Genomic DNA, 22,374 nt, shown 5'->3' on the forward strand with positions numbered 1-22,374 from the left:
CAGAGGCCTGGAGCAGGCTGCCCAGAGAGGTTGTGGAGTCTCCTTGCCTGGAGCCTCCCCAGCCCTGTCTGGATGTGTTCTGTGTGCCCTGGGCTGGGCTCTCTGCTCCTGCTCTGGCAGGGGGCTTGGAATGGAAGACCTCCAGAGGTCCCTTCCAGCCCCTGACCTCCAGTGAGCTGTGAGCCTATGGTGACTCCACCACCTCCCTGGGCAGCACATCCCAGTGCCTAATTCCCCTTTCTGTGAGGAACTGCTTCCTAATATCCAACTTAAACCTCCCCTGGCACAGCCTCAGGCATTGCCCTCTTGTCCTGTCACAAGCTGCCTGGGAGCAGAGCCTGACCCCCACCAGACCACAGCTTCCACTGAGGTAGTTGTAGAGGGTGATAAGGTCCCCTCTAAACCTCCTCTGCTCCAGGCTGAACACCCCCAGCTCCCTCAGCCTCTCCTGCCAGGGCTGGGAGGGAGCTCAAGGCTCAGCCAGCCCCAACCCCCTGCCATGGCCAGGGACACCTCACACTGCAGCAGGTTGCTCACAGCCACCTCCAGCCTGGCTGCAAACACCTCCAGGCAGGAGGCTGCCACCACCTCCCTGGGCAGCCTGTGCCAGGCTCTCACCACCCTCCTGGCCAACAACTTCTTCCTCACAGCCAATCTCCATCTCCCCACTTCTGGTTCTGCTCCATCCCCCCCAGTCCTATCCCTCCCTGACACCCCAGAGCAGAGGGGCAGGATCCTCTCCCTCCACCTCTGGCAATGGGCACTGGCAGCCCAGAAGGCTCAGTTCAGCTGCCCTTGGCCTTCTGGGCTGCCAGTGCCCATTGCTGGCTCCCTGTGCCAGGCCTGATTCCTGACCCCCTCAGAGGTGTCCCAGACCCCTATCCCTCCCTGACACCCTTGCAGCCCCCTGCAGCTCCTGGAAGGCCACAATGAGGTCTCCTGGGAGCCTTCTCCTCTCCAGCCTGCACAACCCCAACTCTCTCAGGCTGTGCTCAGAGCAGCTCCAGCCCTCTGCTCCTCCTCCTGGCCCTGCTCTGGACACCTTCCAGCCCCTCCAGAGCCTTCCTGCATATCAGGGGCTCCAGAGGGTGCATGGCAGGCTGGGCGCCCCTGGCAGGGCAGGGTGGGTGCCCCTGGCAGGGCAGGGTGGGCGCCCCTGGCAGGGCAGGCTGGGTGCCCCTGGCAGGGCAGGCTGGGTGCCCCTGGCAGGGCAGGGTGGGTGCCCCTGGCAGCGCAGAGTGGGTGCCCCTGGCAGCGCAGGCTGGGTGCCCCTGGCAGGGCAGGCTGGGTGCCCCTGGCAGGGCAGGGTGGGTGCCCCTGGCAGCGCAGGGTGGGTGCCCCTGGCAGGGCAGGGTGGGTGCCCCTGGCAGCGCAGGGTGGGTGCCCCTGGCAGGGCAGGGCGGGTGCCCCTGGCAGCGCAGGGCGGGCGCCCCTGGCAGCGCAGGGTGGGCGCCCCTGGCAGGGCAGGGCGGGTGCCCCTGGCAGGGCAGGCTGGGTGCCCCTGGCAGCGCAGGGTGGGCGCCCCTGGCAGGGCAGGGCGGGTGCCCCTGGCAGCGCAGGGTGGGCGCCCCTGGCAGGGCAGGGCGGGTGCCCCTGGCAGGGCAGGCTGGGTGCCCCTGGCAGCGCAGGGTGGGCGCCCCTGGCAGGGCAGGGCGGGTGCCCCTGGCAGCGCAGGGCGGGTGCCGCTGGCAGCGCAGGGCGGGTGCCGCTGGCAGCGCAGGGTGGGCGCCCCTGGCAGGGCAGGCTGGGCGCCCCTGGCAGGGCAGGCTGGGTGCCCCTGGCAGCGCAGGCTGGCACTGGTGAGAGCCCCGCGGTGCCCGGCAGGTGTCGTGCATGTGGGAGGAGATCCTGTGGCTGCGGCAGTGCCTCACCGTCTCGCAGTCCTCCTGCTCCTGCGTCCTGCAGACTCGCCTCAAGATGCTGCTGGCCATCTCCCAGATGCAGGTGAGGAGGGGCCTGGGCGGGCAGCAGGCAGCTCTTGGGGGGCACTGGCCCCTGGGGGCAAGCTGGCAGACGTGGCCCAGCCGGGACCTGCCCAGGCTGTGCCAGCTCTGCCCAGTGCCACACCGGGGTGCCCCTGGCCTCGTCCTCCCTGCCAGGCAGCCGTGTGTGGGGAGGCAGCAGCATGGTGCTGGGTTCATCCCTGCAGCACTGGGCTGGGCAGGGAGCTGCCAGGCTGGTGCTGGGTCCATCCCAGCAGCACTGGGCTGGGCAGGGAGGTGCCAGGCTGGTGCTGGGTCCATCCCAGCAGCACTGGGCTGGGCAGGGAGGTGCCAGGCTGGTGCTGGGTCCATCCCAGCAGCACTGGGCTGGGCAGGGAGGTGCCAGGCTGGTGCTGGGTCCATCCCAGCAGCACTGGGCTGGGCAGGGAGGTGCCAGGCTGGTGCTGGGTCCATCCCAGCAGCACTGGGCTGGGCAGGGAGCTGCCAGGCTGGTGCTGGGCTGGGCAGGGAGGTGCCAGGCTGGTGCTGGGCTGGGCAGGGAGGTGCCAGGCTGGTGCTGGATCATGTAGGGAGGCACCAGGCTGGTGTCAGGCGCTGGGGCAAAGCTCATGCTGAGGGGTTGGGGGTTGCCAGTGGGGGCTTGCTGGGCAGGTCGGCTCTCAGCTGGCACCCCAGCCTCATGCCAGCCGCCCGGCCCCGCGGGGCGCCGTGCCGCGCCCCCTGACGCTGCCTCCTGCCCCCTTGCAGGGGCTGCTGGGCATCCAGGACCTGGGGCAGGTGTTCTTTGAGCCCGTGAAGGACAAGCAGGGCAACATCCTGATCGTCACCCTGAGGGAGGTGAAGAGCAGCCAGCCGCTGGAGAGCGCCCGCTGGCTGCCCCTCGGCAAGCTGCAGAGCGGCCGCAAGTCTGTGTCCTCCCCCGAGGAGCCCACGGCCCTGGACACGCTGCTCACCTCCCTGCAGGTGCTGCTCCTGCCCTCCTGGGGGCGTCCTGCTGCCCCTGGCCGGGGCCAGCCCGGGGCAGGGCCCGAGTGCCAAGGGATGGCTGGCAGCAGGGCAGCGGTGCCCAGCCGGCCTGCAAAGCCTCTGCTTGGAGGGGAGGGCAGCAGGATGGTGCTGGGGTGGGGAGGGAGGCAGCAGGGTGGTGCTGGATTGGGCAGGGAGGCAGCAGGGTGGTGCTGGGGTGGGCAGGGAGGCAGCAGAGTGGTGCTGGGGTGGGCAGGGAGGCAGCAGGATGGTGCTGGGGTGGGTAGGGAGGCAGCAGGATGGTGCTGGGGTGAGTAGGGAGGCAGCAGGATGGTGCTGGATTGGGTAGGGAGGCAGCAGGATGGTGCTGGGGGGGGCAGGGAGGCAGCAGGGTGGTGCTGGGGTGGGCAGGGAGGCAGCAGGGTGGTGCTGGGGTGGGCAGGGAGGCAGCAGGATGGTGCTGGGGTGGGTAGGGAGGCAGCAGGGTGGTGCTGGGGTGGGCAGGGAGGCAGCAGGATGGTGCTGGGGTGGGCAAAGAGGCAGGAGGATGGTGCTGGGGTGGGTAGGGAGGCAGCAGGGTGGTGCTGGGGTGGGCAGGGAGGCAGCAGGGTGGTGCTGGGGTGGGCAGGGAGGCAGCAGGGTGGTGCTGGGGTGGGCAGGGAGGCAGCAGGATGGTGCTGGATTGGGTAGGGAGGCAGCAGGGTGGTGCTGGGGGGGCAGGGAGGCAGCAGGATGGTGCTGGGGTGAGTAGGGAGGCAGCAGGGTGGTGCTGGATTGGGTAGGGTGGCAGCAGGGTGGTGCTGGGGGGGGCAGGGTGGCATCAGGATGGTGCTGGGGTGAGTAGGGAGGCAGCAGGATGGTGCTGGATTGGGTAGGGAGGCAGCAGGGTGGTGCTGGGGTGGGCAGGGAGGCAGCAGGATGGTGCTGGGGTGGGCAGGGAGGCAGCAGGGTGGTGCTGGATTGGGTAGGGAGGCAGCAGGATGGTGCTGGGGTGGGTAGGGTGGCAGCAGGGTGGTGCTGGGGTGGGCAGGGAGGCAGCAGGATGGTGCTGGGGGGGGCAGGGAGGCAGCAGGGTGGTGCTGGGGTGGGCAGGGAGGCAGCAGGATGGTGCTGGGGTGGGCAAAGAGGCAGGAGGATGGTGCTGGGGTGGGTAGGGAGGCAGCAGGGTGGTGCTGGGGTGGGCAGGGAGGCAGCAGGATGGTGCTGGGGTGGGCAGGGAGGCAGCAGGGTGGTGCTGGGGTGGGCAGGGAGGCAGCAGGATGGTGCTGGATTGGGTAGGGAGGCAGCAGGGTGGTGCTGGGGGGGCAGGGAGGCAGCAGGATGGTGCTGGGGTGAGTAGGGAGGCAGCAGGATGGTGCTGGATTGGGTAGGGAGGCAGCAGGATGGTGCTGGGGTGGGTAGGGAGGCAGCAGGGTGGTGCTGGGGTGGGCAGGGAGGCAGCAGGATGGTGCTGGGGGGGGCAGGGAGGCAGCAGGGTGGTGCTGGGGTGGGCAGGGAGGCAGCAGGGTGGTGCTGGGGTGGGCAGGGAGGCAGCAGGATGGTGCTGGGGTGGGCAAAGAGGCAGGAGGATGGTGCTGGGGTGGGTAGGGAGGCAGCAGGGTGGTGCTGGGGTGGGTAGGGAGGCAGCAGGGTGGTGCTGGGGTGGGCAGGGAGGCAGCAGGATGGTGCTGGGGTGGGCAGGGAGGCAGCAGGGTGGTGCTGGGGTGGGCAGGGAGGCAGCAGGATGGTGCTGGATTGGGCAGGGAGGCAGCAGGGTGGTGCTGGGGGGGGCAGGGAGGCAGCAGGATGGTGCTGGGGTGGGCAGGGAGGCAGCAGGATGGTGCTGGGGTGGGCAGGGAGGCAGCAGGGTGGTGCTGGGGTGGGTAGGGAGGCAGCAGGGTGGTGCTGAGGTGGGCAGGGAGGCAGCAGGGTGGTGCTGGGGTGGGCAGGGAGGCAGCAGGGTGGTGCTGGGGTGGGTAGGGAGGCAGCAGGGTGGTGCTGAGGTGGGCAGGGAGGCAGCAGGGTGGTGCTGGATTGGGTAGGGAGGCAGCAGGGTGGTGCTGGATTGGGTAGGGTGGCAGCAGGGTGGTGCTGGATTGGGTAAGGAGGCAGCAGGGTGGTGCTGGGGTGGGTAGGGAGGCAGCAGGATGGTGCTGGATTGGGTAGGGTGGCAGCAGGGTGGTGCTGGGGGGGCAGGGAGGCAGCAGGATGGTGCTGGGGTGGGTAGGGAGGCAGCAGGGTGGTGCTGGGGTGGGCAGGGAGGCAGCAGGATGGTGCTGGGGTGGGTAGGGAGGCAGCAGGGTGGTGCTGGGGTGGGCAGGGAGGCAGCAGGATGGTGCTGGATTGGGTAGGGAGGCAGCAGGGTGGTGCTGGATTGGGCAGGGAGGCAGCAGGGTGGTGCTGAGGTGGGTAGGGTGGCAGCAGGGTGGTGCTGAGGTGGGTAGGGTGGCAGCAGGGTGGTGCTGGGGTGGGCAGGGAGGCAGCAGGGTGGTGCTGGGGTGGGCAGGGAGGCAGCAGGATGGTGCTGGGGTGGGCAGGGAGGCAGCAGGGTGGTGCTGGGGTGGGTAGGGAGGCAGCAGGATGGTGCTGGGGTGGGCAGGGAGGCAGCAGGATGGTGCTGGGGTGGGTAGGGAGGCAGCAGGGTGGTGCTGGGGTGAGTAGGGAGGCAGCAGGGTGGTGCTGGATTGGGTAGGGAGGCAGCAGGATGGTGCTGGTGTGGGCAGGGAGGCAGCAGGATGGTGCTGGGGTGGGCAGGGAGGCAGCAGGGTGGTGCTGGGGTGGGCAGGGAGGCAGCAGGATGGTGCTGGGTTGGGCAGGGAGGCAGCAGGATGGTGCTGGGGTGGGTAGGGAGGCAGCAGGATGGTGCTGGGTTGGGCAGGGAGGCAGCAGGATGGTGCTGGGGTGGGTAGGGAGGCAGCAGGATGGTGCTGAGGTGGGCAGGGAGGCAGCAGGATGGTGCTGGGGTGGGCAGGGAGGCAGCAGGATGGTGCTGGGTTGGGCAGGGAGGCAGCAGGATGGTGCTGGGTTGGGCAGGGAGGCAGCAGGATGGTGCTGAGGTGGGCAGGGAGGCAGCAGGGTGGTGCTGGGTTGGGCAGGGAGGCAGCAGGATGGTGCTGGTGTGGGTAGGGAGGCAGCAGGGTGGTGCTGGGGTGGGCAGGGAGGCAGCAGGGTGGTGCTGGGTTGCTAAGGGGGTGCCAGGCTGGCACTGGGTTGCTCAGGGGTTGCCAGGCTGGCACTGGGGTGGGCAGGGGGGTGCCAGGCTGGCGCTGGGGTGGGCAGGGGGATGCCAGGCTGGCGCTGGGTTGCTCAGGGGGTGCCAGGCTGGCACTGGGGTGGGCAGGGGGGTGCCAGGCTGGCGCTGGGTTGCTCAGGGGGTGCCAGGCTGGCACTGGGGTGGGCAGGGGGGTGCCAGGCTGGCACTGGGTTGCTCAGGGGGTGCCAGGCTGGCACTGGGGTGGGCAGGGGGGTGCCAGGCTGGCGCTGGGGTGGGCAGGGGGGTGCCAGGCTGGCGCTGGGTTGCTCAGGGGGTGCCAGGCTGGCGCTGGGTTGCTCAGGGGGTGCCAGGCTGGCACTGGCTTCGTCCCCGCAGCACTGGGCCGTGCCTGCCCTGCCCTGTGCCGCCGCTGGCTGCGCCGGCGGGCAGAGGCGGGCGGCGGCGCCCGCCGGCAGGGCTCGCTGAGGGCAGCCCCTGTCTCCCCCAGGACAAGCTGGCATACCACCAGCGCAGCAGCCATGCCCTCTGCCCGGGCCTCTACCTGGGCTACCTGAAGCTGTGCAGCGCCGTGGACCAGATCCGGGTGCTGGTGCCCGAGCAGCTGCCCAACGTCCTGTGCCACGTCCGCGTCCGCCACAACCACAACGTCTCCAGGTGCGGCTGCGGCCAGGCTCCCCTCACCCAGCAGCCCACCCCCAGCCACAGAGCTGGCAGGGCTGGGAGGGAGCTCAAGGCTCAGCCAGCCCCAACCCCCTGCCATGGCCAGGGACACCTCACACTGCAGCAGGTTGCTCACAGCCACCTCCAGCCTGGCTGCAAACACCTCCAGGCAGGAGGCTTCCACCACCTCCCTGGGCAGCCTGTGCCAGGCTCTCACCACCCTCCTGGGCAACAACTTCTTCCTCACAGCCAATCTCCAGCTCCCCACTTCTGGTTCTGCTCCATCCCCCCCAGTCCTATCCCTCCCTGACACCCCAGAGCAGAGGGGCAGGATCCTCTCCCTCCACCTCTGGCAATGGGCACTGGCAGCCCAGAAGGCTCAGCTCAGCTGCCCTTGGCCTTCTGGGCTGCCAGTGCCCATTGCTGGCTCCCTGTGCCAGGCCTGATTCCTGCCCCCCTCAGAGGTGTCCCAGACCCCTATCCCTCCCTGACACCCTTGCAGCCCCCTGCAGCTCCTGGAAGGCCACAATGAGGTCTCCTGGGAGCCTTCTCCTCTCCAGCCTGCACAACCCCAACTCTCTCAGGCTGTGCTCACAGCAGCTCCAGCCCTCTGCTCCTCCTCCTGGCCCTGCTCTGGACACCTTCCAGCCCCTCCAGATCCTTCCTGGCACAGAGGCTCCAGCACTGGCCCCAGAGCTCCAGCTGTGGGCTCAGCAGAATGGAGCAGAGGGGCAGAATCCCCTCCCTGCCCTGCTGGCCACACTTCTCTTGCTGCAGCCCAGGCTCTGCTTGGCTCTCTGGGCTGCAAGGTCTCCCTGCTGGCTCCTGCTGAGCCTCTCCTCCCCCAGCACCCCCAAGTCCCTTCCTTCAGGGCTGCTCTCCAGCCAGTCCCTGCCCAGCCTCTAGCAGTGCCTGGGATTGCCCTGCCCCAGCTGCAGGACCTTGCCCTTGGCCTTGTTGAACCTCATGAGGCTGAGGTTGGAAAGGACCTTTAAAGGTCCAAGCCCCTAGCAGTGCCCAGGGACACCTTCAGCTGCAGCAGGTTGCTCAAAATCCCATCCCAGCTGACCTCCTGCCTCTGCTTTTGGCCTCCTGGCAGCAGCAGAATGTTCCCTCCCAGTCCTGCTGCCTGCCATGAAGGTCAGCCTGGAGCTGGGGTGAACCAAGGTCCTCCCTTACCTCCACAGCTCCTGCACCCCTTGTGGTGCTGCCCCAGCTGAGAGAGGAGCAGCCAAGCAAACTGCTCTGCTAGCAGCTGCCCCTTCAGGTCCACCCTGAGCTTCTCCTTCCCTCCTGTGTCTGTCTGTCCCTCTCCAGGGAGGAGTGGGAATGGCTGCAGAAGATGGCCAGCATGGATGAGCCTCTTCCTGCAGAGCCAGAGGCTGAGACCTCCCAGAGCCACCTCTTTCAGGAGCTCCAAGTGGCCATCAAGGAGCTGATGACCTTGGTCAACATCCCCCTGCAAGAGGTACAGGCAGGTGCAGGGGGCTGGGGAAGGGGCTGTGCAACACCATGCCGGTCCCCGTGGTCACCACCAGACCCTGGTCCCTCTTCATCCCTGGCATCCTGTGCAAGCAGAAGGGGTGGGCAGCCAACATCCATCTGCCTGCCCAGGGAGAGTGTCCAGAGGAGCTGCAGCTCTGAATGGCACCTCTGGGTCTGCAGTGCTGCCTGCTGCAGGTCCTGCTCCTGGGCTCGGCTCCTGCAGCACAGCACCAGCCCAGCTCTGCCCTTCCAAAGCAGGATGCTCCCTGCCCAGGGGTGGGGTGGAGCTGCAGCCCCCTGGGCCAGGCTGCATGGTGGGCAAGCTCTCCTCCACCGTGCTGAGGGTTCACTGGGGAGGTGCCCAGCAGCCCAGCTGCCAGGCTGGGCAAGCCCCCGTGGGGGCACCTCTGTGAGCAGGGCTCTGAGCTGGTGGCACTTCTGCTCTGGGGCCCTGCTGCAGTGGCTTGGACCAGCACTTGGGAGACTTTCAGGGGAAATGGGGGTGGGGGTTGCAGGTCATTGCAGCAGCAGGACACAGCAGGCTGTGTGCTGAAGCAGGAGCGAGCCCTGGCTGCAGGTGGCCCCCGAGGGCTGCCCTGTGGCTGGCAGGGGCCCTGGCAGGGGCCCCTGTGGAGCTGTTACCTGCAGTGTCTCCTTGCAGGCCAAAGATTTCCGTCTGTACAGCCAGGAGGTGCTGGACTTTGGGGACCAGGTCTCCTTCCTGCTGCTGCTGCCTCCATCGGATGATGTCTGCACCGCCCCGGGCCAGAACAATCCCTACACCCCTCGCTCCGGCTTCCTCACGCTGCCCCTGCAGATCTTCGAGCTAGGTGAGGGCTGAAACCCAGCCCCCACGCTCTGCCTGTCCTCTGAGGCCCCCACAGCCATGGCACAGGCAGGGCAGTGGGTTGGAGCTCCCCTACCTTCCTCCCCCAGGGAGAAGAGGGAGGCAGGGGGATGCTGTTAGGGTGGGCTAGGGGCAGGAGCCTGCGGGACACCCACGCCGGAGGGGCTGATCTTTTTCCGTTGCCCCCATCCCTTTTTCCCCTCTCCCCAGTCCACTTCTTCACCTATGACCGGGAGTTCATCACCCAGTACTGCCAGGTGTCAGCCCTCCTGGAGCTGGAGTCGCTGCTCTCCCAGCAGAGCCTCAGGGAGGCCTTCTCTGACGCTGAGCTCTCCACCGCCAAGCAGAGGCACCAGCAGGTCCAGGACTACATGCAGGTATGGAGCAGCAGTGCCCAGGGAGTGAGGCAGGCCTGAGGGGGGCCACTGGACCTGAGCAGGAGCTGTGAGACCCAGGAGCATCTGCCCTGGGGCTGCTCCCTGGTCCCGGTGGCCGTGACCCCGCGGAGCCTCTCTGCGGTGGCAGACAGGCAGCAGCAGCAGGCAGGGCTTTACCTAGCAACTTCTTACTGCACTGATCACATGGGAAGGTCCCCACCGTGCTGGCAAAGCACCTGGAAGGGCATTATGGGATGGACATGCCCAAGAGCACCCCATGCTACCTTCTCCCAGCACCCCTGCCTGCAGCAGGCAGGTCCTGCTGTGAACCAGCAGCTGCTGGGGGCTGGAGCAGCATCTTCCCACCTGAGAGCACTGCCTTCACAGTCACAGACTGCCTTGGGTTGGAAGAGACCCTCAGAGGTCATATGTCCACCCCCCTTGCACTCAGCAGGGACACCTCCAACTAGATCAGGCTGCCTAAGGCTGACTTTGAATGTCTGCAGGGATGGGGGCTCACCCTCACCTCTGGGCAGCCTGTCCCTGCTGACACAGTCACAGAGCTGCCAGGGCTGGGAGGGAGCTCAAGGCTCAGCCAGCCCCAAGCCCCTGCCATGGCCAGGGACACCTCACACTGCAGCAGGTTGCTCACAGCCACCTCCAGCCTGGCTGCAAACACCTCCAGGCAGGAGGCTTCCACCACCTCCCTGGGCAGCCTGTGCCAGGCTCTCACCACCCTCCTGGGCAACAACTTCTTCCTCACAGCCAATCTCCAGCTCCCCACTTCTAGTTCTGCTCCATCCCCCCCAGTCCTATCCCTCCCTGACACCCCAGAGCAGAGGGGCAGGATCCTCTCCCTCCACCTCTGGCAATGGGCACTGGCAGCCCAGAAGGCTCAGCTCAGCTGCCCTTGGCCTTCTGGGCTGCCAGTGCCCATTGCTGGCTCCCTGTGCCAGGCCTGATTCCTGCCCCCCCTCAGAGGTGTCCCAGACCCCTATCCCTCCCTGACACCCTTGCAGCCCTCTGCAGCTCCTGGAAGGCCACAATGAGGTCTCCTGGGAGCCTTCTCCTCTCCAGCCTGCACAACCCCAACTCTCTCAGGCTGTGCTCAGAGCAGAGCAGCTCCAGCCCTCTGCTCCTCCTCCTGGCCCTGCTCTGGACACCTTCCAGCCCCTCCAGAGCCTTCCTGGCACAGAGGCTCCAGAGCCGTGTCCTGACTCAGGGACTGCCCAGAGCTTTCTCCTCCTGGGCAGGGTGTGTGGGCAGAGCCTGTGCTGTGCTGTGGGCCTCCCTGGGTGCTGGTGGCTGCTCCCTGAGAGGTCTGCTGGGTTCCTTTGGCAGCAAATGGAGGAGATCTGGCGTGAGATGCGCTGGATCATGGACGCCCTGCAGCACGCCCGCTACAAGCAGCCCTCGGGGGGGGTGTCCCTCGGCGGCTTCCTCGGCGAGCCTGGGGGTGCAGGGAAGGAGAAAACCCAATCCAGCTCCTCCCACCTTGACTACCTGCCCTCCCCAGCACCCTCCCCCGAGAGCAGCAGGAAGCTCAACTCTGGTAAGGCCCCAGCGTGGCAAAGCTCCTGCCCTTGGGCTCCCAGGGGAAGGGAATGGCATGGCATGGCATGGCATGGCATGGCATGGCATGGCATGGCATGGCATGGCATAGAATAGAGTGGAGTGGAGTGGAGTGGAGTGGAGTGGAGTGGAGTGGAGTGGAGTGGAGTGGAGTGGAGTGGAGTGGAGAGTACAGTAGAGTAGAGTAGAATGGAGTGGAGTAGAGTAGAGTAGAGTAGAATGGAGTAGATTAGAGTGGAATGGCATGGAATGGAGTGGAGTGGAGTGGAGTGGAATGGAATGGAATAGAATAGAATAGAATAGAATAGAATAGAATAGAATAGAATAGAATAGAATAGAATAGAATAGAATCTGATTGGATCGGATTGAATTGAATTGAATTGAATTGAATTGAATTGAATTGAATTGAATTGAATTAACCAGGCTGGAAGAGACCTCAGAGATCACCAAGTCCAACCTCTCCCCCAGCACCATCTGAGCAACTCAACCATGGCACCAAGGGCCTCAGCCAGGCTCTTCCTAAACCCCTCCAGGGATGGGGACTCCACCACCTCCCTGGGCAGCACAGCCCAGTGGCCAATCTCTCTTGCTGGGAAGAACTTTCTCCTCCCCTCCAGCCTAAACCTCCCCTGGCACAGCTTGAGACTGTGGCCTCTTGTTCTGCTGCTGGCTGCCTGGGAGCAGAGCCCAACCCCCAGCTGGCTCCAACCTCCCTGCAGGGAGTTGCAGAGAGCAAGAAGGTCTCCCCTGAGCCTCCTCTTCTGCAGGCTAAGCAACCCCAGCTCCCTCAGCCTCTCCTCCCAGGGCTGTGCTCCAGACCCCTCCCCAGCACCTAGAGCCACCCTGATGTCCAGGGCCTCCCCTGCCCCCCTTCTCCCTGGCCTGTGTCTCCTGAAGAGCCTGCAGCCATCAATTACAGTCACCCCACCACGTTTCTGTGATGGCAGCTGCATCCTAGCTCTCCTGCTGTACCAAGGCTTCCAGCTCCTCTTGTCTGTTACCCATGCTGTGTGCATTAGTGTCCCTGCACTTCAGCTGGGTGCTGGTTTCACCCCAGCTTACCAACCCCAGACTCCTCTCTGGGGGGACTGGTTTCAGCCCCTTCCCCCTCTGGTTGCACTGCCAGCACTGGGAGCGTGGTCTTGGCTGGGGCAGGAGCTGCTCTGCCTCTGCCTTGGCAGGTGGAGGATAAGGAGGGAAATGCTCAGCAGCTTCGTTGGAGTCCCTCTGGTGCAAACAAGCTGGAGGAGTGGGGCACAGGGGAACCTCCTGAGGTGCAGCAAGGCCAACTGCAAGGTCCTGCAGCTGAGGCAGGGCAACTCCTGGTATCCACCCAGGCTGGAGAGCAGCCCTGTGGAGAAGGCCTTGGGGATGCTGAGGGTGCAGAGCTGGCCAGCACCGAGCACTGCCAGCCAGCCCCAGCCTGTCCTGGGCTCAGCCCCAGCAGTGTGGGCAGCAGGGGCAGGGAGGGGATTCTGCCCCTCTGCTGTGCCTGCTGAGACCTCCCCTGCAGTGCTGGGGCAGCTCTGGAGCCCTCAGCACAGCCAGGGAGCTGCTGGAGCAGGGCCAGAGGAGGCCACAGCAGCGCTGACAGGGTGGAAGCTCTCTGCTGGGGTGGTTCAGCTTGGAGAAGAGAAGGCTCCAGGGAGACCTAAGCTGGGAACAGACCTTTGAGCAGGACCTGTTGGGCCAGGCCAAGGGAGGATGGTTTGAGCTGCAAGAGGGAGACTGAGAGTGGAGAGAAGGGAGAAAGGTTTGGTGCTGAGGGTGGGGAGAGCCTGTGCCAGGCTGCCCAGAGAGCTGGGAGCTGCCCCATGGCTGGCAGCAGTGCAGGGCAGGTTGGTTGGGGCTGGGAGCAGGATGTCCCTGCTGGCTGCAGGGCTTGGACTGGGTGAGCTTGGAAGGTCTCTTCCAACCCCAATTATTCTTTGATTCCACAACAACTCCTTCTCCAGGGCTGCTGGCAGAAGGCTGAGCCACTCTTTTCTCCTTACCCCCTCAGACTCCCACGGGCTGTCAGATGAGGAGGGCTCCTCGGAGGTCTTCCTGGCCACCGACAGCGACTACGACTCCAGCAGGGCACAGAGCCCGAAGGAGCTGGACCTGCTCTACTCCTCCTCGGGGCCGGAGTGCTGCAGCAGGAGAGCCGCCCGCAGCCTGCGGGACAGCGCCCCGGACGTCCTGCAGTCCCACGACCTGAAGACGCCGCCGCCAGCACCACCACCTCCTCCAGAGGAGCCGCAGCCCCCCGGCGAGCTGTACGACAGCGACTTCGTGCTGCCCAGCCGGCAGATCGAGCTGCTGCGCATCACGGAGAAGCGGCAGGCGTACTGCGTGCGCACCAGCAGCCTGGACTTCCCCAAGCCCCACTGCCCGGCCGCCAGGAAGTCCTGCCCCGGCTCGGTCGACAGCTCCCCGACGGAGGGCAGGACCGCGGGCCGCCACTGCGGGCAGCTCAGGCTGGGGACTGGCCCGACGGCCAGCCCCGAGCGCGGCCGGGGCGGGCAGGGCTCGGAGCCTGTCTTCCGGACGCGCTCGGCCGAGTGGACTCACAGCTTGCAGGAGGAGCCGGAGCGGCCCGCGGGGTGCTTGGGCGACCGAGGGAAGAAGCCGGGCTCTGTCACCCTGCGGGTCTGTCCTCAGTACGAAACTGGACTCTCCAAAGACACCAGCGTCAAGGTACCGCAGCCTGCGCCCGGCAGCGGAGCGGCTCCGCCGCGCCCCGACGGAAAGGGCCGGCAGGATGGGGGGATGCGGGCCTGTCCCTCCCCTAGCGCTGCCCTCTCCTTCCCCCTGCCGCGGCACTCCTGCCCTGCAGCCCTTTGGCCCTGCAGGAGTACCAAGGCTGCAGCAGCACGGGACGGGGCACCTGGATCTGCGGGAGAGAGAGCCACCCCTGCAGGGGGGCCGGGCCGGGGCCACGGGCAGGGTGTTCTGGGGGAGACGAGGCAGTGGAGCTGTGGTTCAGCAGCTGACAGTGGGTCATTGACCCCCAGTGTGGGCAGGCAGTGAGCAGAGAGTCTCCTCCAGAGGCTGGAAGTGTGCCTGTGTGAGCTGCCCGAGGTGGTCCTGGTCTGGCAGGGAGGGCTTGGACTCGATGATCCTCAGAGACCCCTTCCAACCCCTCCCATTCTGTGATTCTGTGAAAGGTGCCTTTGAAGGGTTTCCCTCACCCACCCTGCTGTTCAGACAAATCATCTCCCAGGCCAAAACCCAGCTGTCACCTCCCTGCCCTGCCCCAGTGCTCCCACAGCCTCCTCAACCTGGGGGCTGTGCTCCCCACTCCAGCCCTGGGAGGCCAGGAGCTGCTTGTGTCCAGCCCATGAAGGGGACCAGGCAAAGCTGCTCTCCACTGCAAGCACTGAGGTCCATCAGAGCAGCTCTGCCACCTGGTTCTGCTCCATTAGGCCTCACCCCAGCCCTGGTCATCATCATCTGCTCTGGGTGGCATCTCCCATGGAGGAGGTCCCATAGGGAACACAGCTCAGGCAGGTCCCCCTTTGGCTCTGCCACCTCCTCTGCTCACATCCATGAATCCTAGACTCATAGAATTGTTTGGGATGGAAAAGACCTCCAGGGTGATCAACCATCAGCCCAACCCCACCATGGCCACCAAACCCTGGTCCCAAGTGCCATAGCCACAGGGTTCTGCAACCCCTCCAGGCATGGGGACTCCACCACCTCCCTGGGCAGCCTCTGCCAGGCCCTGACCACTCTGGCACCAAAGACATTTTGCCTCCTCTCCAACCTAACCCTCCCCTGGCACAGTTTCAGGCCATTGCCTCTCCTTCTGTCCCCTGAGCCTAGGGAGCAGAGCCCAAGCCCCAGCTGGCTGCAGCCTCCTCTCAGGGAGCTGCAGAGAGCAAGGAGGTCTCCCTCAGCCTCCTCTTCTCCAGGCTCAACCCCTCCAGCTCCCTCAGCTGCTCCTCCCCAGCCCTCTTCTCCAGACCCTTCCCCAGCTCTCTTTCCCTTCTCTGGCCCTGCCCCAGCTCCTCAATGTCCTTCTTGGAGGGGGGGAACCAAGTTCCTTCCCCCACTGAAATTTCCCTTCCAACACTCCCAGTGCCCAGAGCAGAAGCTGGTGGAGCAGCCCAAGAGCAGCCTGGCTGTGGCAGGGGCAGGAAGGAGCTGCTGGGGAGCTTCAACAGCCAGGTTCTCCATGCCCAGGAAGGAGACTGGGAGCAGAGGGGAGTCTGCCTTGCAGGCTTTATTTTCCATCTGAGCACAGATCACAGGGCTCTGTGTGGCTGCAGGCAGCCCTGGGGGTGCTGGCAGGTCGCCCATGAGGCTTTTGAAGTCCCAGAGCTTTGGCCATGCCTGCTCACAGGCCTTGCACCAGGTCCTTCTCCAAGGAGCCTGAGTTCCAGGGTGTGAATCAGCTGAGCCCTGCCAGGGCAGCTGGCAGGGTTCATGTGGGCCCAGGGCTCAGACCACCCTGCCAGGGCACTGCTTGTGGTGCTCCGTGAGCCCTGCTGGAGGTGCCAAAGGAAACTGTCGCCGTGCCCGGGGGGGAGGGCTGTCCCGCTCCAGGGCCTTTGAAGTCAAGTAGCAGGCTCCCAGTGGTCATTAGCAGGCAGAGCCCAGAGGAGTTTGTTTTCTTGGCCAGCTTAGGGATTCAGGGGGCAGTCCCCAAGGCAGCACAGAGGGACAGCAAGGGCTGGAAGAACCCTGAGCTCGGGAAGGGGATGAAATTCAGTGCCACTGCCCAAAGAGCCTCCTGCTCAGCACCAGCCTGGCAGGGCTGTTGTGGTTCAGCTGGTCTGATGGTCTGGATCCTGCTGGTGAGGGGGACTTGCTGCAGATCTCTCCGTGGTGCCAGGGGCAGGGCTGGCACCGTTGCTCTCTGGCTGCAGGTGCTGGGGTGGTGTGGCAGCCTGCCTGCAGCTGGGGAGCCCTGGGTGATGCCCGTGAGAGCTGAGCCCTGAAGGAAGGCCTCAGCGGTGCAGGAGTTGGGGTCCCAGCACTGCAGCTGCCTCTGGGCACCCTGCGCCCACGGCCCCGTGCCAGGCCGCTGCCACCTCGGGGGGTGACTCCTCCTCCGCCCCAGTGCTCCTTCGCCGCTGTAGGGCACGCCGTGCGCTGCCTTCCCGCCCCCGCCTGCTCCCTCCTCCTCCTTCCTGCCCCTCACCGGCCCTCTCTCCCACCTTTCTCTTCCCCAGCTGCACATCACCAGCCAGACGTCCGCCGGGGAGGTGGTGAAGCTGGTGGTGCTGGAGATGAACGACCTCTCCCGCGGCGTGCTGGGCGCCTCGGCCGCCTTCCGCTACGGCCACGACCAGCTGCAGCACTTCGGACTGGTGTTCGCCTCCGAGCAGGGCGAGCGGTGGCTCCCCGACGACTGCCTGCCTCTGCCCCTCCAAAGCAGCCAGCCCGAGGGGCGGTTCTACGTCCGGCTCAAGGAGACGTCCCCCCTGGTGCTGCAGTACGGGCCAGCGACCACCGTATGAGAGGAGGAGGAGGAGGAGGAGGAGGAGGAAGAGGAGGAGGAGGAGAAGGAGGAGACCCGGCGGGGCGGTGCGGCGCGGGGACCTCGGCTTCCAGAGAGCAGACAGCTCGTCTCTGATGCTTCCTTCTTCCACAGACACCCTCTCATCAGGCGTCCGCGGGGTGGGATGGGCTCATACTGGGCTGTGTGTTATTTGTTTGTGTTCTTCTCTCTCTCTCTTCCCTCCCCCCCTCCCCCCCCCCCCCCCCCCCTTTTTCTTGTTTTTCTTTAACCAAAGAGACACCGAGGCTCAGTTTGTCTGCCTGCAGAGGAGGAGGAAGGGAGGGTGGAGTGCAGGGACCTCAAGAGTTTGGGGAGGAATCGCTGCGGGAATGGAATGTTGGAAAGCAAACATTTTTAAAGGGGAAGTCTTGGGGTGGGGGGAGAGAGAGAGAAGAAAAATATTAGAAGAGGAAGCAGCAGCAGCAGCAGCAATACTTCCAGTTTTCTTTCCCTTCCTTTTTTTCTTGTTATTCCACCCCCCCAAAAGCCTTGTTTGGGAGTCACTGAAGGCAAAGCCACAGAGGAGTGCTGGGCTGGGCTGTGGTGGTCACCAGGAGGGGCCCTGAGTCACAGGGGCAGCACTGAGAAGGGTGTTTGCCACCCTGCCCTCCTTGCACTGTGCCTGGAGAAGCAATCCTTGCACCTAGAGCCTCTAGAACCCTAGAATGGGTTGGGTTGGGTTGGAAGGGACCTTAAAGATCATCCAGCTCCAGCCCCCTGCTCCAGCAGGGCTCCCACAGCCCAGCATGGTGAGGGGTGGGAGGGACCTCTGGGGATCATCCACTGCAGCCCCCTGCTCCAGCAGGGCTCCCACAGCAGCTTGCCCAGGGTCATAGAACACCAGAATGGGTTGGGTTGGAAGGGACCTGAAAGATCATCCAGCTCCAACCTCCTGCTCCAGCAGGGCTCCCACAGCAGCTTGCCCAGGGTCATAGAACACCAGAATGGGCTGGGTTGGAAGGGACCTGAAAGATCATCCAGCTCCAGCCCCCTGCCATGGGCAGGGACACCTCCCACCAGCACAGCCTGCCCAAGGCAGAGCTGCTGTGATCCTTTGGGCAGCCAGCTCCAGCCTGGGGCTTCCCAGGGGCTGAGTCAGGTGAAAAGAGGTTCCCAGGCAGCTGCTGCCCAGCAAGGAGCTGCAAACTGCACAGCTCTCTGCTGCTCTGAGCCAGCAGCTTTTGGTCCTGCCCAGCAACCCCTGTCCAGCAGTGGCATGGCAAGCAGAGGAAGCCCAGCGTGGGGAGGGCTGCCAGGGACCTCTGGGGGTCATCCACTCCAGCCCCCTGCTCCAGCAGGGCTCCCCCAGCAGCTTGCCCAAGGTCATGGAATGACAGAATGGGTTGGGGTGGAAGGGACCTCTGGACATCCTCAAGTCCAACCCCCTGCCAGAGCAGGGGCACCCAGGGCAGGTCCTCATGGAGAGCTGCCAAACAGAAAGGCAGCTGGGGGTGCTGATTGACACAGCTGAACAGGAGCCAGCAGTGTGCCCAGGGGGCCAAGAAGGCCAAGGGCATCCTGGCCTGCAGCAGGAAGAGTGTGGCCAGCAGGAGCAGGGAGGTCATTGTGCCCTGTGCTCAGCACTGCTCAGGCCACACCTTGAGCCCTGTGTCCAGTTTTGGGCTCTTCAGGTTAGGAAAGAGGTTGAGCTGCTGGAAGGTGTCCAGAGAAGGGCAACAAAGCTGGGGAGGGGTCTGGGGCACAGCCCTGGGAGGAGAGGCTGAGGGAGCTGGGGTTGCTTAGCCTGCAGAAGAGGAGGCTCAGGGGAGACCTTCTTGCTCTCTCCAACTCCCTGCAGGGAGGTTGGAGCCAGGTGGGGGTTGGGCTCTGCTCCCAGGCAGCCAGCAGCAGAACAAGAGGACACAGTCTCAAGCTGTGCCAGGGGAAGTTTAGGCTGGAGGTGAGGAGAAAGTTCTCCATAGAAAACGTAATTGGCCCTTGGGCTGTGCTGCCCAGGGAGGTGGTGGAGTCCCCATCCCTGGAGGTGCTCAAGAGGGGACTGGATGTGGCACTTGGTGCCATGGGTTAGTCAGGAGGTCTGTGGTGACAGCTTGGACTTGATGATCTTTGAGGTGTCTTCCAACCTTGGTGATTCTGTGATCCAGGAACTCATCCAGGTGGGGCTTGACTGGCTCCAGAGGAGGAGACTCCACAACCTCCCTGGGTGAACTGCTACCCTTGGAACAACTGTTCTTCCAAGCCTTGGCACACTCTGATGTGATGATTTCTGTTTCCCCCACCCCAGGCTCCCTCGTGGGTGGACTGGAGACACCAGAGCTGGGTTAGGAGGTGAAGCTGCTCTGACTTGTTTCAGAGGCCAAGGCAATGGCACAGCCAGCTGGGCTGGTGCCACCACTGGAGCCTGGCTAGGAGGGCAGCCACTGCACCCCCCCACCCCCCATCCCCCTGGGGTCTCCTTTCCTCCTGGGTTGCTGTTTTGTTCTGGTGCTTGTGCTTGGCCTCTCTTGTCCGTCCTGCAGCATGATGTCCCGTCGGCCACTAGGGCTCTTGTGGACAAGGTTCCTTCCCTCCCCTCCTGTGCTCCATAGTAAAGATGACTGCTGCTCACACTGCAGGGCTCTGCTGCTTCTTGGGCCTGGAGGAGGTGGGGTGGCCAGCACCCCTCCCCCAGATCACCCCTCCCCAGATCACCCCCTCCCCCAAATCACCCCTCCCCCAGATCACCCCTCCCCTTATCACCCCTCCCCCAGATCACCCCTCCCCAGATCACCCCTCCCCAGATCACCCCTCCCCAGACCACCCCCATTTTCAAGGCCTCATGTTAATGGGATGCTTTCCACCCACAGAAGGTTGCCCACTCAGTAAAGGTTGCCCCACCACTAGAGGTTTACCCACCCACTGAAGGTTTGCCCACCAATAAAGGTTTGCCCACCCAGTAAAGGTTTGCCCTCCAGTGAAGGTTTGCTCACCAGTAAAGGTTTGCCCACTAGTAAAGGTTTGCCCTCCAGTGAAGGTTTGCTCACCAGTAAAGGTTTGCCCTCCAGTGAAGGTTTGCTCACCAGTAAAGGTTTGCCCTCCAGTGAAGGTTTGCTCACCAGCAAAGGTTTGCCCTCCAGTGAAGGTTTGCCCACCCAGTAAAGGTTTGCCCTCCAGTGAAGGTTTGCTCACCAGTAAAGGTTTCCCACTAGTAAAGGTTTGCCCTCCAGTGAAGGTTTGCTCACCAGTAAAGGTTTGCCCTCCAGTGAAGGTTTGCTCACCAGCAAAGGTTTCCCACTAGTAAAGGTTTGCCCTCCAGTGAAGGTTTGCCCTCCAGTAATGGTTTGCCCTCCAGTGAAGGTTTGCCCAGCACTGAAGGTTTGCCCACCAGTGAAGGTTTGCCCACCACTGAAGGTTTGCCCTCCAGTGAAGGTTTGCTCACCAGTAAAGGTTTGCCCTCCAGTGAAGGTTTGCCCACCCAGTAAAGGTTTGCCCTCCAGTGAAGGTTTGCCCACCCAGTGAAGGTTTGCCCTCCAGTGAAGGTTTGCCCACCCAGTAGAGGTTTGCCCTCCAGTGAAGGTTTGCCCACCCAGTAGAGGTTTGCCCTCCAGTGAAGGTTTGCTCACCAGTAAAGGTTTGCCCTCCAGTGAAGGTTTGCCCTCCAGTGAAGGTTTGCCCACCACTGAAGGTTTGCCCTCCAGTGAAGGTTTGCCCACCAGTAATGGTTTGCCCACCACTGAAGGTTTGCCCTCCAGTAAAGGTTTGCCCACCAGTAATGGTTTGCCCTCCAGTGAAGGTTTGCCCTCCAGTAAAGGTTTGCCCTCCAGTAATGGTTTGCCCTCCAGTGAAGGTTTGCCCACCACTGAAGGTTTGCCCTCCAGTGAAGGTTTGCCCACCAGTAGAGGTTTGCCCACCCAGTAAAGGTTTGCTCACCAGTAAAGGTTTGCCCACTAGTAAAGGTTTGCCCTCCAGTGAAGGTTTGCCCACCAGTAAAGGTTTGCCCACCCAGTAAAGGTTTGCCCACCAGTAAAGGTTTGCCCTCAAGTGAAGGTTTGCCCACCAGAATAGGTTTGCCCACCCTGCAGAGGTTTGCCCCCCACTGAAGGTTTGCCCACCCTGCAGAGGTTTGCCCCCCACTGAAGGCTTGCCCACCCTGCAGAGGTTTGCCCCCCACTGAAGGTTTGCCCACCCTGCAGAGGTTTGCCCCCCACTGAAGGCTTGCCCACCCTGCAGAGGTTTGCCCACCCACTGCTGGAGGTTCGTGCCAACGTACAGATCCAAAGGTTCCAGTTGGTTGGTTCCATGGATCCAAAGTGCCAGTTCCAAAAGGTTCCTCTTAGCTCCCTGGCTGTGGCAGGCAGTAAAATCAGCGTGGGAAGGAGGTCACAGCCCCGTGGTGTGGGCAGCCAGAGGGTTGCAGGGCCTGGGCCCCATGCCTTAAGCTGGCCCTGCAGCCTCCACCGAGGAGGAGCACCAGGAGAAGGGCAGGAAGGCAGCAGGAGCTCACAGCTGTGCTGCCACTGGCACACACCACAGCCAAGCAAGCTGCAGCATCAAGCTATGAGGCTGGAGGTCCCCCACAAGCAAGCTGTGAGGCCTGAGGTGCTGCCCAGGGGGGGCTGGAGGTGCTGCCCGGGGGGGCTGGAGGTGCTGCTCAGGGTGGGGCTGGAGGTGCTGCCCAGGGTGGGCTGGAGGTGCTGCCCAGGGTCAGGCTGGAGGTGCTGCCCAGGTGGGGGCTGGAGGTGCTGCCCAGGGTGGGCTGGAGGTGCTGCCCAGGGTCAGGCTGGAGGTGCTGCCCAGGGTCAGGCTGGAGGTGCTGCCCAGGGGGAGGCTGGAGGTGCTGCCCAGGGGGGGCTGGAGGTGCTGCCCGGGGGGGCTGGAGGTGCTGCTCAGGGGGGGGCTGGAGGTGCTGCCCAGGGGGGGCTGGAGGTGCTGCTCAGGGGGGGGCTGGAGGTGCTGCCCAGGGTGGGCTGGAGGTGCTGCCCAGGGGAGGCTGGAGGTGCTGCCCAGGGGAGGCTGGAGGTACTGCCCTGGGTCAGGCTGGAGGTGCTGTCCAGGGGGAGGCTGGTGTCACTGCTGCCCCTGCAGGAGCTCCCTCACTCCTCCCTGCACAGAGAGGTTGCCAGGCTGGGCAGCAAAGCCAAAGCCTGGCTGCTGGGCTGGCAGCAGAAGTGGCCAGAAGCAGCTGGGGGTGGAGGTGAAGTGAGTGAAGCACAGAAGCATTGAATCACTTGGGCTGGAGAAGACCTCCAAGACCAAGACCAACTGTTGACCAACCCCAGCAGGGTCACCAAGCCAGGGCCACAGCTGCCATGGCCACAGGGCTCTGCAACCCCTCCAGGCATGGGGACTCCACCACCTCCCTGGGCAGCCTCTGCCAGGCTCTGACCACTCTGGCACCAAAGACATTTTGCCTCCTCTCCAACCTAACCCTCCCCTGGCACAGTTTCAGGCCATTGCCTCTCCTAGCACCTGAGCCTGGGGAGAATAGAATAGAATAGAATAGAATAGAATAGAATAGAATAGAATAGAATAGAATAGAATAGAATAGAATAGACCAGACCAGGTTGGAAGAGGCCTCCAAGATCATTGTGTCCAACCTATCATCCAACACCACCTAACTAACCCCTGGCACTAAGCACCCCATCAAGTCTCCTCCTGAACACCTCCAGGGATGGGGACTCCACCACCTCCCTGGGCAGCACAGCCCAGTGGCCAATCTCTCTCTGTATAGAACTTCCTCCTCACCTCCAGCCTAAACCTCCCCTGGCACAGCTTGAGACTGTGTCCTCTTGTTCTGCTGCTGGCTGCCTGGGAGCAGAGCCCAACCCCCACCTGGCTCCAACCTCCCTGCAGGGAGCTGCAGAGAGCAAGAAGGTCTCCCCTGAGCCTCCTCTTCTCCAGGC

The 22,374-nt window shown here is 64.3% G+C and overlaps 1 protein-coding gene across 1 annotated transcript in view; it reads left to right on the forward strand.

Annotated features, from left to right (window-relative positions):
* Nucleotides 1-22,374, forward strand: part of LOC128897194 (ankyrin repeat and fibronectin type-III domain-containing protein 1-like) — a 130,074-nt gene that overhangs the window by 61,499 nt on the left and 46,201 nt on the right. Inside the window, exons 12-20 of the mRNA XM_054161264.1 lie at nt 1,825-1,944; nt 2,691-2,906; nt 6,590-6,756; nt 8,080-8,230; nt 8,909-9,077; nt 9,305-9,471; nt 10,813-11,023; nt 13,046-13,722; nt 16,203-16,484. Of these exons, the coding sequence (XP_054017239.1) occupies nt 1,825-1,944; nt 2,691-2,906; nt 6,590-6,756; nt 8,080-8,230; nt 8,909-9,077; nt 9,305-9,471; nt 10,813-11,023; nt 13,046-13,722; nt 16,203-16,484 (2,160 nt within the window). The remainder of the gene's footprint in view (nt 1-1,824; nt 1,945-2,690; nt 2,907-6,589; nt 6,757-8,079; nt 8,231-8,908; nt 9,078-9,304; nt 9,472-10,812; nt 11,024-13,045; nt 13,723-16,202; nt 16,485-22,374) is intronic.

This window comes from Dryobates pubescens, chromosome 4 (assembly GCF_014839835.1).
Source record: "Dryobates pubescens isolate bDryPub1 chromosome 4, bDryPub1.pri, whole genome shotgun sequence".
Lineage (NCBI taxonomy): Eukaryota > Metazoa > Chordata > Aves > Piciformes > Picidae > Dryobates > Dryobates pubescens.